The sequence below is a fragment of the Ciconia boyciana genome, chromosome 18, assembly GCF_034638445.1.
Source record: "Ciconia boyciana chromosome 18, ASM3463844v1, whole genome shotgun sequence".
Classification (NCBI taxonomy): domain Eukaryota; kingdom Metazoa; phylum Chordata; class Aves; order Ciconiiformes; family Ciconiidae; genus Ciconia; species Ciconia boyciana.
Genome location: NC_132951.1, coordinates 1,810,807 through 1,830,695, shown reverse-complemented (window position 1 = coordinate 1,830,695; position 19,889 = coordinate 1,810,807). Strand labels below are relative to the sequence as shown.

Genomic DNA, 19,889 nt, shown 5'->3' with positions numbered 1-19,889 from the left:
ACACAAATGTTAAGTGGAAAGGCATTTCACTACAGCCTATGTTCGTTTGGATCCTAGGAGTACAAGATTAATGAGTAGTTCATTCTAGACTTCTGAGAATCAACAGTTTAGGTAGCAACATGACTGTCATGAAACTCAAGCACAACGCACTACCTGAAGCTCTAAAATAATCATAGAACTTCATGGCATTGTTTTACTTGATTAAAAAAGCTGTTCAAGGAGAGGGGAAAAACAGCTTTAAAAATTTTCCACTGGATTAATTACCTGATGGCAAATGCATGACACAGAAGATGTTTCTCCTCACTGTTGAATATAGATAGATTAAATTTAGCAAAGTAAATTTTGTGTCTGTTCAGCAGCGCATGAATTGCTCACTGTTCGCATTAAGTAGCAAAACTGGCAGAATAGTTTGACGTAATAGCCATTTATGATCATGAAACCGCTGAAGACATTTTCAGTTTCTCAGACCATAAATGCATCTGTTTAGACTGAGACCAGTGGGGAGACAGTCCCAGAATCTCCCCATCCTCCCAGGGAAGCAAAAGAAAAAAAAGAAAAAGAAAAAAAAGTATAATGGATTGGCTTTAGAGTCTCCCTGCTGAGATGAACAACTTGATCCACTTACAGTTCCAAACACATGATGCATGAAAGAACTGACAGAAATTCAATTCTCGCAAAGAAGAGCAGCTGCTCTCTAGTGGTCAAAGCCAAATATTAAGCAGTCTGAAGGAAAGGAAAAGACCCAGAGCAGAATACTTCATTATCTAGGTAACTAAAATAATGAAACAAAGCTAAATAAGACATAAACACTGATCCCAAACATTAATTACACAACGCAACACGATTCAAGTTAAGGCTTTGTTGCGACAAATATTAATCCCAGCTGTATTTATATAGCAGTTGTGAAAAAAAATACACCATGTACGCTATTTGTGAGCCATGCCAGTTAATTGAATTTGCTGGCAGCACTTCCTCTGCTATGCTCCAAACATCCTCCAAGATAAAATGTAGCTTTTAAATAGACCTGTGGAAAACTGAATCAAGAAATTTGAACTAATAAAACACAACTCTCTACTGTTATAAAAGTGAAGTAAAAGTAAATAATGAAAGGAAGGAAGTCTCTTAAAATTTATTACATTCCAAAGCTTGAAGTTCTGTGTTTATTGGTGAAGTCTCTTCTGATGTTCTACAGCGCGCCTACAACAGCTCCTTTAATGAAGTCTCATAAAATCTAATATAATACTTGATTGTTGACAAATCATATACATGTTTGAGGCCCCGCACTCACTGTATCCAGACATTTCTTACATAATTCCATGAAATTTACAAGTCTGTCATTCCCCGGGTTGTGGATAATGGCACGAGCGATGACCAGCTGGCAGATTTGGATGCTGGGAGTGAAATCAAAATGAAAAACTATATAAAGCCAGAAAAATTCACGGAAGTAACTTTTATAGACTAAATGCTTGACTAAAGCCAAAATGTTCACAATCAAGATGGACCTTTTATCCAGAGCTCACTCTTTTCGAAGAATGGATCACACCACAGATCACAGCAAAATGACGGGATGTCACAGTAGGAGGCACTGGGTATTCACCATTACTTGAGTTTTTCCTCAAACAGACCAGCTTATACTGAGCTCCCTGAATATCAATTTTATTTCTCAACTACACATAAAAAGGTATAGATCTAACCGTCAGCACAATATTTTGAACTAGTAAAAGAAATCCAGATTTTCCCCTGCCGTTTTCTCCTAAACAGTCACCCTTTGACTTAAAAATAGCTTCTTACACTCGTACTCGCTTTACCGCTCTTCCGTCTCAGCTTCTTTAGTGAAGATGATTGCAGCAGCAAGTAGCAAGCTGGATGTATTTTCGTCTCATTAAAGGGAAAGTTCAAGTATTTATACAACATTTCTATCAAGTTATTAAAAAATAAATAAGTAACCAACAAAAAGTTTGAATGAGAAAGAAAATAAGTTCCAAATTATATGCACTGAGCAGTGCTAGAAGTGAGTATGAAGTAGTCCACTTGATATCATAATTCAGGGCATAAAATGCAAAAGTTCATTAAAACTCACCTGGAAGAAGCCACAGGAGGAAAGAAAAAGTTCATTTGAAAACAGAAGTTATCTAAAAATGCAGGATTTTTTTTCCCCTCCAATAGAATGGATAAAGATGGTTTCAAATAGTACTTCTTTTTCACGCCATAAAGAAAGAAGTTTGAATTTTTGTTTCCTGTTCAGATGTACCATAACCTGCATGTTTTTCATTTATCTTTTTTTCCCTATAAAAGACTAACTCTGCAGATGAAACTTGATCATGCCATTCCAAAACTGAAACTGGGTTGCTGCAGCATTTCTAGCTTATGTGAGCATTAGCTAATTTTCATTAGGAGGCTTAAAAATATGCCTGCAAATGTTCAAACAAACATTGCTTAACACTTCAAAACAGGAAAGAATTGAGGTAAAGCAGTTTACTAATAATAACAAGAGTAACACAATGAGACACCTCAGTTACAAACCGAACTGGTCAAAAGGATTTACACCTCTAAGTAATGGCATAATTGAATAAATAATTTCATACATACCACATCATTAGGAAGGCTCTGAAGGTCATCAAAAGGGGTTTCCAGTGTGTTGGTGTCTACGTTAAGAATCACTACATCTTCCAGGGCCATGTTTCTTACTTTCTAAATATGAGCAAATTCAAGAAAAGGGAAAGGAAAATGTAAGTATGTAGAGTTAAACCTCATGCATAAAGGACACAAGTGTCGGCATAACATCATGGCATTACAAAACTTCAAGCATTCTAAAAACAACCAACATTCCTGTCTTTCTGTCATCATTTCTTTAATTTATTCACATTTTACAATGTTGAAAAATTAACCTTCAATTTGCAGACGGAAGCTCTTAACATTGTGCATACTGAAATTTTTGAAGCCCGAGAGTTACTGTTTGAGATTATTCAAGCAAAGATTTATTTCAAGCACCTCTATTAATGTTTATCTTAATTCTGGTATTCTTTTTGCACATTTAACAGTTCTAGCTGAGTCAAGATTTCAAGTATATCTTTTTATATTTAGAAATTAATTTAAATAACAATAAACAGGGGCTTTTCTAGGAGTTAGGAGTTGCAGCAAGTCAGGGATGGTAACTGGTTTCCAAATTCCAGGTTGAATTTTGGAACTCCAATAGAGACAAGTTTACAACTGTATTTAAGTAAAATGGACACTACCAGAGATTAATAAATAACTAACTAAAATGAAGAAAAGCTAAGAGAAAAATAACTCCACCATATCCTGGTCTTGAGTCTAAACTTTTTATCTTGTTCCCATGAACATTACACCATCTGTAACAGTACATGGATGTACAAAAGAAAAGCATAACCTATTTCTCAAAAGAACAATCAGTAGTACCCTTGACTTTAAGCGTCTAAAGGTATTGGTCAGCTAAGCAAATTTAAACATTGTCAGACTTTATTTCCCTGCTTAAACAACAGTAAATGAATCACTGATGTGAAACAGAGCAGCATTTAAATATTTGACACCTTTTCCACTAACAGGAGAATTGAATCTTTTTTTATTTTGACTGACTAATCATACGTATTTAAGCACTGTTCAAATAAAGCTTTGAAAATTCAAAATCAGAAAAAAGTGGGACTACAGAATACAGTAATTAAGGAAATTTCCCAGTGACACTGTAAACAAACATCTAAGTACCTACATACCTATACGTAGGACCGAATGCAAGTTACTGAAGAGGAAAATGAACAAAAACATACTCAATTTTTAATTAAGGTTTTGCAGGGTGGGGGGAATTGTTTCCTTTAAACGAAAGGAACTAGAGCTCTAAAACAATGGCAAAGTTGAGCCTTAGGCATCTAAATAATTACCTTCAGTTTCCAAGGCTCAGTCCTCTGTCTATAAAGAAAACTGCTGTGTACTTAGGTGGAAGAAAAAAAAGCCAACAACTATAAAAAACACTTTGCAGACATTTAAGTTTAGGTCTTCCATGAGAAATTTCTTTAACTTAAATGGAAGAACATTACATTTAATGCTTTCCATATAAAAAGCACAAGTACTGCATGACAAACCAGGTACTTTCCTCTACATTTCAGGAACCAAAGGTCACTCTGTTGGCTGCATCTGATAAACTCTAAAGCAATCCAGGAGTCTTGCTCCTTCTAGGAGTCCGGAAGCACCAGACAAACTGATTTGCTCCTTCCTGTTTCAGAAAATTAAAAATCTCACTTATACTCAGAGGAGTCTAAAAAGCTCCAACAAAAAGGTCTTGCAAGGAACTTAACCAAAGCCAGAAGCTTGTCAAAATCGAGTGCTAGTAGGACAAGACAGAAGGAATTAAAACCTTCTCTTGATTCTTGCTGAAGAAGCGACAAATGTGCTTGTACTTGTCAGTGGGTGTTTTTGTAACTTTGGTGATGAATCTGCACCTTCCCTTCAGCAAAACGTTGGGGTTTTCTGTAGCACAGAATAGGCTTGTGACAAGCGGCTATCTGCCAAGGAGTATAGTACAAAAGGGTGTTGCTCATGGTGCTAGGACTATAAATGCTGATCAACATAATCATCTCCACACATGGCTCAGAAATAATTGTATCCAAAAGGAAGGCTAATATTAAACTCTGCCGTGCTATACCTTTACACCATGAAGAGCACAACCTTACTTTAAAACTCTTCAATATTTGTATTAAGACAGGGGATTTTCCTGGAGACAAACCCTCAAATTCAACAAAACACTTGAGACTAACTTGATTTATAGCATCTGTCTTGCAATGCATTTGAAAAAAATATAATTTTTCAGTGGTCTAATTGTGGCTCATCCTAGAGAAATTACGACTGACCAGTTCATCTTAATCCTTACCTGTTTTTATAATCTTTCCTTTCACTATAATCTTTGATAAAGGTATTATTGGAGAGTTAGAAGGGCTTTTGTCAAATAATCAAATGGTTCTTTTGCTAAACATAGTACCTATCAGCCCAACTGACCTGGAAATAAAAGTATTTACTCTCTTGTTGGAATTTTAGTAAAAATTCCCAGCACCCAACTGCATTTCTGACATTAAATCCCATTGGACTCTATACGTAGATCATTTTCACAGGTACAGTTTGCGTGTTGCCATAATTTTCTCAAAATACAAAGGGACAGCCACTAATCCATATACATTCGCATTCCGTATTTCACAGCTTCCTGAATATCTAACCAAAATTTTACAAATAAAGTGATACCTGTTAAACAGAACGGACTATATTCAGCATGTTCATACTTTGCTGAAAAAAATGTGGAGAAGCAAAGAGCAAGAGGAAATATGAACATTACAGTTTCCTTATCTAATTTTACTACAGACTAGGGATTTGCTGGGTCAAAAGTGATTCAGTGAAAATGTGCATCACATATCACTACTGCAAACCTTTCTCAACCATCCTTACCGAATTACTTGTAGCTATAATTAATCATCTAAAAACCATCAAATCAAACTAACATCTACACCTGCCTTTTATTTTAAATGTCTCTTTTTAAAAGAGTGGAGAGGTATGGAAAGCTGGTTTAACAAGCACACTGAACCCATTGTTTATGGCCTCTATAAACATGGCTTAGTAAGAATTACTGACTTAATCAGAGAGAACTTATCTCCTGGTGAAAAGAGCACTTTAAATTTCAGAAATGGCACCTTTACTGTGAAAATCTCTTAACTTTTCAAACAAACTCCAGGGGGCCTTAAACACCAGGTCAGTAAATAAGCAGCAGTTAGTGCGTCTGTCCTGCTCACAAGCAGGCAAACACTTGAAGTAATTTAAATGTTTTATGTGAAAGTTTGCAAAAACACTGAGAACCTATATTCTAATAGAAGTATTAAGAGGTGTGCCTCTGTCTCGCTCAGAGCACATGCTAGAAGCAATATTCATCAATAATACTAACAGGAGTTTATACTAAATGTTAATTTACTACCACTGTCTATAGCTGGCAGTTTTTGCATTTCCGACCATAAAAAAAAATAATCTTAAGTTAAACTTCTTTCAGATGAACAATTTTATTGAATAGTTCATTTAAAAAGAAAAAAACCCAAACACAGCCCTCCCTCCCCCCCCCCCCCCAAAAAAAAACAAGTTTGGATAACTTCATGGCTTAAATTGGTGCCAAAACATAAACCAAAGTTGATCATGAGGTTTCATAACCAGATATGAATGTGATCACCGTATTAAAAAATGTTGTAACAGAAAAAAAGAAAATGTACCTTCCACTAATTCTTTTGGAAAGGTAAAACTCTTAACAAAACCTAACATTTTTAGTAGCTACTCTGTACATTATATTTGAAATTATTATGAAAGTACGACTCACAACAAGTCTAAAATCCATTTGCTTAATGACTTGTCTCTCCTTAGTTAATAGTTTCCATTTATTTTCTTAAGAAAAACACCACAACACTGCAGACAACAATGTGTCAATCTGGCTGCCAGAAGCAGGAAAGGCAACGGATATAAAATTTTATTATTTCATGCCCCAACAGCAGCCAGAAGGACTTAATGAAATCACCCTTAGATTTACAATCTGAAATAGCTATTCAACAGACAAATCTGGTTAAGCTGGATGTGGCCCCTGACCTCGCAGCCCTTTGATCTGGGCACAGCAGGTGGGCTGCGGCCCCCGCCCGGGCATCTCCCACTCTTCCGCCCACCGCCCCACCTTGATGTGCAGGACCCTGATCCTGCACAGGTGATTCTCCAGATCCTTATCACAAGCAGCTGTTGCCAACTGAGTGACAAAGATCACTAGTGCCGGCCTAACGCGACTGTACCACAGGAGGAGAACCTTCTGCGCTCACTGGTAAGTCTACTTGGTACTGCAGGATTTGTCTGTCTTAAAACTTACCCCTCAAACATCCTCGCACACAGTGATTTTCATTTTTCCAATAATTGGATAAAAGACAATTCCATAAGTAATTGTCATATTTTTAAACGCATTTTTATCAATACTCCTGAAACCACATACAGCCATATTTATAATATTTGTGAGGGGCTAAATTATATTCAGTTTTTAAAGATCTGGATTTAAGTATATATATAAAAATATATAACCCCTTAATTTAAACCCTGTAAAAAAGCTACACTTCTTCATTTCTAGCTAGAAAAGGCAGTAATTGACTAAGTATAAATGGATGGAAAATGCTAAATATTACTCCTCACCCCAATCAAAAAATATAATTAACAATTAACACTACCACGGGCAGTTGCCAGTGGTCAATGGATTCTCAGGGTGTCGTCTGCGGCAAGGGGAAGCCACGTGGCGCCGTCCGTACTAAGCCCAAGCTGATGTAACCTGTTCCTCACAGTTCGTTAGCTCAGACTCTGTGCATGCTAACTGGCCTATTATCAGGCTGGACCACAAACTGAGCATCCTCACGGCTACCTGAAAAAGACCAGGTAAATATGCCAAAACGTGCTTCCAGAATACACGCGTGGGGTTCAGAGGACTGAACACGCAGCTTTCCGTTCATCTCTCTGCATAAGGAAGAGACTATCGACATTGAGATCACCTGCCGTGTCCTAGCATATTAAAGACACCATGAATTTTAGTGAAACTTCTTTTCCTAACATGAACATATTTACTCATACCAGGTTAAAATAACACAAAAATCTGCTCGTATAGATTTTATGATATGCACAATTGTCCTTTACGCTTAGGAAAAATGTTAGAAAATCATTCTAGCAAATGCAACGTGGTTTCACACACAAATTCCTTCTGGATAATCTTGCAAGAAGTAAAATTCTGAAGTCCCAGAAAAAGTCCTTGAGTGACTGAAATATTAAAAAAAGAGTGTAAGGAATCCTTTTCTAATGATTGACTTTAACTCTAAAGGTTGTTTTTGTGCCCCGGATAGCGCATGATAAGGGTGGGCACTATTGTTACTTGAATGACTGGAAGCCTGGCACACAAGAGTGTACTGCCAGCAGCTCAGTATCTGACAGCTAACCAGAACTATCCCAAACGGTTAACCAAAACCACATGCGCCTAAATTCCAATAGGTAGTCTACTAGGTCAAGGGCATTCCTCTTCCATCAGCGCCGTCGCACTAACAACCTTTGCTGCAGAAACAGTTGCTGAAACAATCGTTTACTATGACAAAACGCAAAAGGCTGCCAGCTAAGTTTGACACCACTTATAACACAAAGGTCAATTTAATAGAATTTGAACACTATAATAGCATACAGCACGCAGGTAGAAAATAAAACCAGATTATGAAAGGGATGCGTTCATTTGATAGTTTCATTTTCCTATCTCATTGTTTATCAGTACTAAGTACTTATCTTCATCTAATATGAATTCAATTAGTTCCGTAAGCATGTTCCATTATTCATGTGATAGCTCAGTCTTGCTTATCCAACAGCTTATAAACTTTTAGCCTTCTTTGAAGTCACTTTATGGATTGCTAAATGGAAATCTTATAAAGAATGACTAACTAGGTGATGATAGAAAAGCTGAAAAATAAGAGCACAAAACACAGCTCTATATTTTCTACTAAGATTTTCCCTCATAAATCAGTCAAAGCCCTCTGACCTATAACAGGAGATTATCTTATCTCACTGGAGAACATTTCAGTCACAGCAAATTAGATTTAACAGTCAATGGATATGCTTGATATTTTAATCATAAGAAATATTTGTCATTTTCCATTAAAATAACTGCTCCTTCTACAGAGACCCTGTGTGACATGGGAAACTGCAAACTAACTTTAAGATACACCATGGTTTGAAAAAAAAAATCTGTCGAGGTGAGAGAGAGGTTGTATTTTGTTTAAAATCATTACCATTTCTGCTGTACTTCTTCCAGAGGACCCATTCCAAGATAGGGATAGCAAACCCCACAGAAACAGCACTAAAGCTAGAAAATTGGGGTTTTTTCCTACATTCCAAATTCACCCTCCCCTTTACACCACAGCTTTCTCTGCGCAAGTTTAGGCTTCCACTAACATTTACGCAACAATGACAAATTCTGCAATTGGAGCTGCTGGAGCAGAACCGTGAGCCTGTATATAACTGCAATTACTCCCATGGGGCTCTACAGTAGATAAAGAGTCCACCTGTCTTAACTTGAATAGAAGACTGGGGAATTAATCCCTTATCCTGAAACTAGAATACGTGGATTAACAAAACACTTTTAAAGATGTTTGCTGAAATTTCAGCATTTAAAGAAAAATGAATACCGAATAATGACAGTAGTTTTTAGTTGTCATTTATAAAATTATTTTTATATGGAAAAAATAATACATTGTGTTTTTAAAAATACACAACTGCTAGATCACGAGAAAAAAAATTGCTGTTGCTACTAAGTTGTTATTCTAACAAATAAAACACACAATTTTATACCTACATATGAAGAAAAGGACAAAGAGAGTAAGCTTTCAGCATCAAAAACAGGCAAAGAGGTAAACTAGTGATTGTCTAGCTCATTTTACAAATGTCACCTTTCCTTTGCCCAAGGCACAGAGAAATTATGCAGTACTTGCCAACAAACAGATACAATAGCCCACTGTGTGATTTTATTTTATTTTTCAATGGAAAAAGCACAGTTAGCTGGAAGACGCATTTCTATCTGGAAGTATTCGATTTATCCTTAAGAGCAGAGGGAGGAGAGAAGACAGTTTGTTTTATTTATTTAATTTATTTCATAAGGCGCTTTGAATAACTGTGCTTTGCCAAAGTGTGTCTGTGTTCCAGAATCTCTGGCTATTCAAAAGCCATACTGGATTTAGTACTAAACAGATTTTTTCACAAGTTACTAAAACGGATGAAAATTGGCTTCTCCAAGAACAACTCCTTTTTTGAGTTTTTACAGATGGAGTTTGGAAGGCCTACAGAGCCCTGCAATCTGAAAAGCTGAGACAAAGGAAGAGGTAATGGGTTTATGTAGCAAGGCCGGAGTGAGACATCATGCAAAGCAACTCCAAGGTGTAATTATTAATTTTGCTTCTATACCCATTGCCAGGCTAACCGCGTAGCTCTTTGTGAGCAAAAATATTTGTGAAAGCTGACAAGTATCTGTATCGAGATATTATCCCAGCCTCTGCCGGGTCTCTTCCTTCTTTTTCAAATAGACAGATAGCACAATAAGCATGCCAGTGATGACCTGGTACAGATATGGGGCAGAGAGTTTCTTGATCAATATGAAAAATACATGCTAGACTATTTCTCCCTAGATATTACTTTGGTCCTGTCTATGCACTATTCAAGGGCAATTATCAGAAACCCCTCTAACATAAGTACATGATGTGCAAGCAAATGTACATGTTGACTTTTAAAATAATTGCTTATTCACTAACACATTGTACTGCAATGCTGTACTTTATTTAGCAATACAGAGGGCATAAAAAAATATCATCTGTACCCAGGATGGTAAGGGAAAAAAAGGAAAAAGAGGTCCTGCATATTCCATCTAGCTTCTCATGAAAAAAGTGACTTCTAAAATTACTTCACATTAACCCTGGAAAAAGGGGGAGGTTACATAGCATACTCGTCTAAGTTTTAACACACAAAGACCTAGATGATCATTATTACATACATATGCCCTAGTGAAAGAATACATTTGATCAATATTTCCAGAGAAATTACACATTTTTATGGACAATATAAGAACAACTATTCTAGTAATATTCATTACTTTACGTGATGTAAAACTCAGCTTTGTAAATTGTTACGTATCCTAAACACTAAGCCTAAATTTCCAAACACAGGTATCTAAAACAGGGACAGAAGTCAATTAACTTCAAGGGCATTCGCGCCTCCTACCAGTTCAACACTGCCTGCTAATTTAAGAGCCTGCAAAGAGGCAGCGCTTTCTGGGCAGGAACACCTCTTCCCACACGGAGCATGTACACGTTGCGCAGGCTTCCTGGGTAAAGGGCCACAATTAATAAGGACTAGGATTTTCATAGGGATCTAAATTAATAGCTTATGTTGTCCTCCAGATACTTTTGAGGAAAGTCATCAACTGTTTCACCAGTACTGGAAGCGAAAGCAAATGTGCTATTTCCACTTTTAGAGATTTTAAAAAGTCACATGAATTACTCTGAATTGTTTATGTGTGAAGCTTTCTGTGAGGGCTGGTTTTCTGCCAGCTTTGTGTTAACATTAACAGCAAGTTCCTTCTTTTCAGATCTTTTGAACATTAAAAAAATTACAATCTGTCTGCAAAAACCTAAAAGAGAACTGTAACTGTCAACATTTTGGTTTAATATCGACTCTGCCTTTGTGAATACAGAGTCAAACCAAGGCAGTAAACTCATTAAATGAAGCAACAGGAAGGAGAGGGGAACACAACGTGAGCTCGTCACTGACTGCTGAACTGCACACAGAACGTATGCCCAAAGAGTACACGGTATCGAATAAGACTCCCTTAGGACTTAACATTATCATGTATGCTTAACTTCAATTCTCTCAGCACTCCCAAATTAACAGGATTATTTCATTTTTAAGCATATGAATGAATGTATAATTGCTTGCAGAATTTGGCTCTAAATCATAAAACTATATATAGTTTCAGAAATGGTGAGAAAGACTTACCTCCATCAAACTTAAATGTATTCCAATGAGGTAGGGCATTGGGGCACTGCAAAGAGGAAAAAAACCTAGCTTTACATTCTCATAACACTGGATTAACACATGTGACTTATAAAATTAGCTACAGGAAAATACCAGGATACTGGATTAGATTTTGTGTAAAAAAAATAATATGTATATAAACAAACCACATGTGAACAAAATTTTATTCCATATTTGAAAGACTTTTTTGCTGTGCAATATCCTCTCACTACAGTAAGACTTTAATTTTTCTTGACATGAGAATTTCTAAGTGACTAAGTTAAGAGAGGTACATAAGGACAACTATTAAACATATGCATAATACTGGGGTCTTTTTAAAAAAAAACAAACAAAATGTGTTATTACAATTTTCAAAAAAACACCGAGACTTTTTCCAAGAGTATTCTTTAGAAAAATTGATCCTGTTGTAGTATTAAGTGGTTAATGTATATGTATCACCTGGTACTACAAGTTTTAAATCTTTTGAATACGGGTCCAGACGCATTTTAAATAATTTATTTTTAAGTATAAATCTTGAAATGTTTACATTTATAAAAGAAAAATATAGAAATTACTTTTGAAGAGTCTGATAAACTCCAGAGTTACTGGGGATATACACTGGGATATACGCTGATCCCATTACTCCCTTCAGAACACAAACCATACATACACCAAGAGGCTCTTGGCCCAAATGTGTAGCCTCCAACACAGGTGTGATACTCCTGGTACCAAAGAGAATGCTAACATTTAAGAGAAAGATTGATCTTTTCCGTCTTCCCTTCCATGATGTTAGCAAACACCAACATGGACTAATAACACAAGAAGAATACTGAATGGAAGTTGTATCTTTGTGTATACAGTATTTCTAATATTAAGCTTATTGCAGGACTCCCACACAACTAATCAGGGAAAGCTTATATTTGCACTGCTTATTAGAACACATCAGAGAGGATGCCAAAGCTGCTAATTGCAAATATGGCATATACTGCCTGTTAAACGGAAAGCACACAGACAGACACAACTTTTAAAATAGAGCCTCATTTCATTTTGGATACAGAAGCTCAGAGAGCTCATTTTCAATTTCAGATGAAAAAATGAGAGAAATGTCACTGTTCTGCCTTGGATTAAAATATCTTCCATACTGCTTTTATAAACTGGTGCCTACTGCTCAGTAAGAGACGTACGGTACTGAAAAAACTACTGCAAGACACCAGACCAGCAAAAATCACTCTGCTTCTCATTTTCATGAGAAATACCTTTAAAAAAAAAAAATTTACTGATATGCACATTAATATTTATCATGTTTATAAATATACCCCCTAAAACTGCTACTCTGTTGGATGCTGTACCAAGAGATGGAAACAGCCTCTGTATTAGCCATTCCCCATGAAAACACTTTTTTTCTTTTCGAAGACATTAAACCTCTATAACTTAAAAAAAACCTTACAAGTTCATTTGTAGAATACTGAAGTGCCATGTCTTACATTACATTACAACTTACTGAACTGCCCAGGCTGGCAAGAACGCCCCTGCCCAAGCTTCACCAATACAGCACCCCATGACAGCCAGCCCAGAGGGACTGCTAAATCAGAAACTAACTCGGTACAAATCCTGAAGGTTCTGCTTCCTTGGGAATTCCACAGATGAGAACCTGAACATACATCCAAGTTCTTGGACAGAAATTTTTACCATACAACATGATACACACTTATTACATATGGGCTGCTGCTCAACTGAGGAGTATTTTTATTTGTCATTTTGCATTTGTTTTATTCGTGACAAACGCTATCTCTTTCACCCACAGCTCTTCATTTCCAATGGCCACATTCCAGGAGCAAGAAAATACCCAGTAATTTTACATTCAAAGTATAAACCATTGGTTTAGGTGCCAGCTGCACAAATGCTCAACTTCCCTGTGTGCCTGGCTGTGCTGCCCAAGACTCCTCCAGTATGCACTGAGATGAATGTGTTTCTAATTAAGTAGTTTCATGAACACGACAGCTTCAATCTCAAAAATACAAAGTCTGAACCTCGGCAGGAAGTCTTAAGCCTGCAAATGTCTCATCTAGTGGAACCTTGGCTAATGTAATGAAAGGAAGCAGGAAGAGTGCAGTATTCCAGAAAACCAGCGATTTATTAACGTGTCCAAAAGTAGAGCCTGTCACCAAGCATAGGAAAATCTGAACCTGTGAAAGTTAATTACCTGTATCATGTCCATCTTTCAATCCTCCAGTTTATCAACAAAAGAATAAGAATGCCTAAACCCTTAGAACCATGCACCCCCAGCAAAACTTTAAGGAATTACAGGAAAGATATGGCTTAAGATGTATGGATCAGCTTCGGATGCAGTGAATCATCTTTTCAATTTTCTAGTGAAAGACAGGATTCTGTCTAGTGATTACAGGATTGCATAAAAGCTACGGTAACCTGACTTTTAGCAGTGTTTTGAAAGGTGTTATTTCTTTAACTTGTATCACTAAAGGACTCCAGTCAGGTGCTTAATGGGCTTTGCAGTACATACACTTGGACAGACAGGAGAAAGCAGGAGGACCAATTTGATACTATAGAACTACAAAGAGTGGTTTTAGCATACCCTGATAGAAAAAAATAGCTCAGGTTTTGCTGATCGATATAAAAAAGGAAACTTTGAAGCAGTAATTTGTTGAAGTATAATGTGCTAGTTTTGCAAATATTTGTGTTAGTTTTAGGAATAGTTGCAGAGATTTCTATTAGGGAATGAGGTAGAGCACAAAAGATGACATTGGGTATTTCTCTGAGAAACGTTTAACACAGGGGTGAAAAACCGGATCAGGGGCACTGGGACATGGCCCTGGTGCACAGAATGACAAGCAGACATGGTACATGCTATGAAGGGCTCCAGAAGATGAATAGTGTGTTTGATGCAGAAGAGAAGATGGGGAAAGTCGAAGGTAAATGAAGAAGGTTGACAAAACCATACGGAAATAATTCCTGTAAGAACTTTTTCGACACGCATAAGCAATTGCTTGGCTTACAGAAGTCAGAGGGAAAACACTGCATGGTCAGAGCTTGGGCAAAGATGCCTGGAGCTATACAGATGAATAAGGCCACATTTCAGACATGAAGCAGAAGAAACACACACCATTTAGAAATGGATTAGATCTGAAGACTAACAAAGAACCTCCCAGGTTATGGGAATATATGAAAAGAAATTAACTCAGTTGTATCCCCAAAAGCCATTGCTTGTAACGACTGAAAGACACCGAAGAGGAATGACAAATGGGAGGCATCTACAAACATCCCAGCAGAGAATCAAGGGAAACAAATGCAGGGTTTAGTTTGTGTGAAAGGTGACAGGCGTGGGGAAAAGCAAATCTGTGATGCATCCATGGAGCACTTGGTTTTGAAGGTGCATTTGTGTGAAATTTGTTTATTCGAAACTGCTTTAAAATAACCATTATTGTTCATCACCCAGATGTGGACTCTAAAGTGTTTTCTCCATGGATAACAAAAATCAAATTATCTGAACACCTATTTTATCAAAATTCATTTTGTTCATCAGTTCTGACATTATTGTTCAATGACACATGAACAGCAAAGCAAAAGCAAAGATATTTTAAGGATAATTCACCATGATAGTTCCTTATATTCCCAAAAGTTTAACTAAGCAAACATAAATAACCTCAATAAAATATAATTCTGGTAAAGAGGTAAAGAACATAAATATTTCCAATAAAATCTACCAGAGAGATTATATTCTTCTGTCATCACTCATCTCTCTGACTGAAAATGAAACACCCCTAAAAGCAAATGTTGAAGGTTCACGTCAACCTTCATAAATTGCTTTCATCACCGTTCTTCTTTATCATGTATTAATCATATGCCATTACTTAAATACTCAGCTACCATCCTGTACAAAGGAACATCGTGTGCCTCCTCCTCCCCATTCAGAGCACACTATAATCACAGAATCACAGAATCATTTAGGTTGGAAAAGACCTTTAAGATCATCAAGTCCAACCGTTAACCCAGCACTGCCAAGCCCACCACTACACCCTGTCCCTAAGGTACATCTACACGGCTTTTAAATACCTCCAGGGATGGCGACTCCACCACTTCCATGGGCAGCCTCTTCCAGTGCTTGACAACCCTTTCGGTGAAGAAATTTTTCCTAATATCCAACCTAAACCTCTCCTGATGCAACTTGAGGCCATTTCCTCTTGTCCTATCGCTTGTTACTTCGGACAAGAGACCGACCCCACCTCTCTACACCCTCCTTTCAGGCAGTTGTAGAGAGCGATGAGGTCTCCCCTCAGCCTCCTCTTCTCCAGGCTGCACAACCCCAGGTCCCTCAGCCGCTCCCCATCAGCCTTGTGCTCCAGACCCTTCCCCAGCTCCGTTGCCCTTCTCTGGACACGCTCCAGCCCCTCCATGTCTCTCTTGTCGTGAGGGACCCAAAACTGAACACAGCATTCGAGGTGCGGCCTCAGCAGTGCCGAGTACAGGGGACGATCACTGCCCTAGTCCTGCTGGCCACACTATTCCTGATACAAGCCAGTTCTTCCTAACTGTTGTTCAGTTCAGGTCCTGAGACATGAAACGCTCAAGCAGTTTTTAATACTTTATCAGGTTAGATGTGTATTTTAAGACTTTCAAGTGAACTTCAGTGAGACACATTGCTTGTATAAACAGGAGAAACACTCCACACAACCTTTAATCCTTCTGGGACCCATCACAGATTAAAGACTGCCCTTCAGACCAGTCTTTACCTACCACTTGACACTTCATCAGTCCTGGGGCTTCTTACAACAACTACTAATTACTCAAAGTTGTTTGATGGCAGCCAGTATCCATTAAGTGCAAAATTAAGAAGTATCAATTTCTACTGTGCATATTTACTACCTAAACAAAATGCATGCCTAAGTCTTTTGGAACAAAGAGAAATGTTATTACTCCTCTTGTGCTACACGGGTTCCCAATGCAATCAGTGTTATTTATAATCTGATGAGTTATATAGGTAAATATCAAATCATTAAAGTAGTAATGCATAAGCATGAGTATGGATATTGTGGATTTAATGGCTATATATTGCCTATTTATTACAGTTGCATTTTTACAATTTCTTTAATTCGTTTCCTTAGGCTAACTAGAGACCTCTTAATTATGCTCCCAAGAGGTGGGCAACTACTAATTGGAAGAGAAGCAGGTGAAATAGAGGGACATTTCCTTTTAAGTGAAAAAACCCCACCCTTAAAAAATACCGCAATTCACCAGAAAAAGTAATGTAAAACCCAAAGATCTCAAAAAGGTTCATAATTTACAGCTACACAGGGATTTGCAGCATTTTGCTTCATTGTTCCTGGAAAATTGATTAGGTCACATTTACTGAGTTCATGTCTTGATATACAAATACTGACTGGATGTGTTGCTCTTTCACATCAGTAGTACTTTACTCTCTAAGGTAGTCTCCTGGTTTCTCTTCAGATTACTCATTGAAATGCAACAGAATTCAATCAGAAATTTATTGGGGTAATTGATGCAAATTAGAAACATGACTGCATAGATTGGAATGATGTAGAAAACATACAGCTAAGAAACCAGAAGAGCGACTACAAGAGCTTTTAGTGAGTACACAGATGTACCAGGCTAAATCGCAATGCCTACCAAGAGGCTCATGACGAGGGAATCATTGTTTCCCGAGCAGCAGGAGTACTCGCCCTCCAGTTACCCCCTCCACCTACTTAGAGGAGCATATTGAACTATATGCAGATTTAGAAAACAGGAGAAAGGGAGTTAAAAAAAACTCCTGGAGAAAGGGAAAACTGCACCAATAGAAACATTTGTTCGGCAGCTGTGCCAGGGTGCTCTAAGAAGGTGGCTCTCAGAATATATTAATGTTGGCTGCTAAGCAGTCTATCTAATATAAAAGACTGTTTTAATCACCCTAGAAAATATACTGTTGCTTCTGGTAAAAGCTCACAGAATAACCCAAGTGACAATGCTCTGGGACTTAGAGAACATACTAAGCTGTGTTACCAGGTCAGCAGAGACAGGCTTTTTTTGCAGGCTAATTTTAAACACAGACACTGAGAGCAAAAAGGAAGAAAACAGACACAGTGGGAGGGTTTTTATGCCACATGAAAAACAAACTGGAAGAAGTAGTGAGGAAAATTAATAGACTGTTTCTTTCACATCAAGAAATGTTCAAATTCCCAACAACAAAATAGATGGACAAGATCTGGCCAAATTTCAGTAGTTGTATGTGCTTGGCTACTGATGCTTGGTGGCAGTATCTCATTAACCAGTACTTTTGGCACCTGCTGGCATGTACTTTAAAAAAAACAAAAACAAAAAACAAACAAAAAAAAAAAAACAAAAAACAAAAAACCCAACCAACCAGCAGTGCTTCATGTGTTTCCTCTGTTCTATATTCAAAGGAACAAACAATTGTGCATTAAGGTGTGAAACCTAATGATAGGATTCCCACCAATTTCTAGTCTCCTCCACCCAAATTTTTTCCCTGGGCTGAAAATATATTAAAGAATGGTACCTAATTAAAAAAAAAAAAAAAAAAAAGATAGCACTCTTCCCCTTGCTTCCCCCCCCAACTAATCTAAATGATAGGGATCAGATGACTGAAGTCATTCCAGATACCTGTACATGGTACTATATACCATACCACTATTATTGGCTCGGCATCCCTGGTACAAAGAGCAAGTGTTATCAAGAACAAACATTTTGAAGATACAGGCTTTTGGTATTTTCAATTCTGTGGTTAGGTACGTGAATGAGGAATGCAGGGGAACATAAATATTAAGTTCAAAAAAATCCTTTCAAGAGGGAAATGGGAAGGAAATTACTCACTTCCGCATTATAAGTTAAAAAAAATTAGCAAAGAGCAAACTGAAAAAAATGTGAAACCACAGTGTTGTGAAAGTACTTGGTGTAAAATGTCAACAAAGGACAAAATGCTATAGAAAAAACTGCAGCTTTAACAATGTCAGTGAAACAGATTCATATTGAGCATGTTTGTGGTAGAGCTGCCATTCACTTGTAACAATAACCAACCACCCACCTTCTCCTGCCTCACTTAGGAAAGCGCACTTCTCTCAAGAGCTAAGGGGAACTCTCCACACTGAGCCTGAAGTTTCTCTTACACGAAGTTGGCCAAAAGGATCTTCAAGTGGCAGGAGGAGAGTTAGTGATTCTACCCGTTTGCTCTCTGCAGAGAGCTATTCTACCTTCTTGTAGCTCTGGAAAGATCCAGTAGCAGTTGTGCTCCCCCCACCTCCCCAGGAAATACAACAAATTTCAAATTTCACAACCATGGAGCTGTCAGTCTATCAGTCAGGACCTCAGAAGTTTCCTTTAGACGAAAAGTTTCCACTGCAACTCAAACGATTTAAAGCAAATCATCACAGGTGGAATATACATTTTGCAAAAACTTTCAAAGATCACAAGTAATACAGTCCATATACCCTTGTGTGATTTTCAAAAGAGCAGGAGAAGATTCAAAAGCATCATACAGCACAGTCAATAAAGGGACACAGTCAACTGAATTAACATTATATTTTGTATTCGTAAGAACTGAAGAATTCTCATTTCTTTAAATTTTGTCTCCATTTCAGGTCTTTAAAATTCTTATGTCACATTTGCAAAAGAAATAACCAGGCAATAATTAAAATTAAATTAAACTCTTTTATTCTAAATAATCTCGGGTCATTTCCCTTAAGAGGCAGACACCAATAAGCAATAATACCACCCTAAAGCAGAGAGCACGGAGCTGATTTCTCAGTCCTCCTAGGCAAAAGTGACGTCTGTAAGTTCACATGGTTACAAAATAGATGTACTTTATTTTGAGAAATATATTTATGGCAAATTGTTGCTAAATTGACTTATTCAAACAATTACAGTGTGTGTAGCTACCTCTCCAATTAAAGTTCATATCTGGCTAAGGTAATCAGTTGTTGTATTTGTGAGCATGCCATTACAATCTGCCTAATAATTATACATTTTTAAATCATACTTTTCACACACTAGCCGGCTCATTCGTTATACGGACAGGGTGTTACGCCATGAAAGAATTCATTCAGTAGAGCTCAATGACTTGTGTCTTTATTTCCTTGGGTACACTGCCCGAGTGTTTGCTTTTTGCACACTTCTGCTCCCAACTGCGGGATCTGGACTTAGCCCCTTTTAACATGTCTTTGTCAGAAAGTCGATGAATACCTAATCTTCAAACCCAGCATAAAAACCTCTTGTGGTCCACATCGTTGTCCTGAAAACTCCTAGCAGCATGTACCTGAAGAAAAAGCTGG

The 19,889-nt window shown here is 37.4% G+C and overlaps 1 protein-coding gene across 5 annotated transcripts in view; it reads right to left on the bottom strand.

Moving 5' to 3' along the window:
* The window catches only part of DENND1A (DENN domain containing 1A), a 218,524-nt gene that overhangs the window by 87,236 nt on the left and 111,399 nt on the right, over positions 1–19,889 (bottom strand). For all 5 annotated transcript variants that reach the window (XR_012045633.1, XM_072882845.1, XM_072882843.1 and 2 more), the window contains exons 11-12: positions 11,575–11,620; positions 2,590–2,691 (exon numbers count right to left, since the gene is read on the bottom strand). Coding sequence is in view for 4 of the 5 variants with exons in the window: in XM_072882845.1 (XP_072738946.1) it covers positions 2,590–2,691; positions 11,575–11,620 (148 nt within the window). In the remaining variant the exon portion in view is untranslated. The remainder of the gene's footprint in view (positions 1–2,589; positions 2,692–11,574; positions 11,621–19,889) is intronic.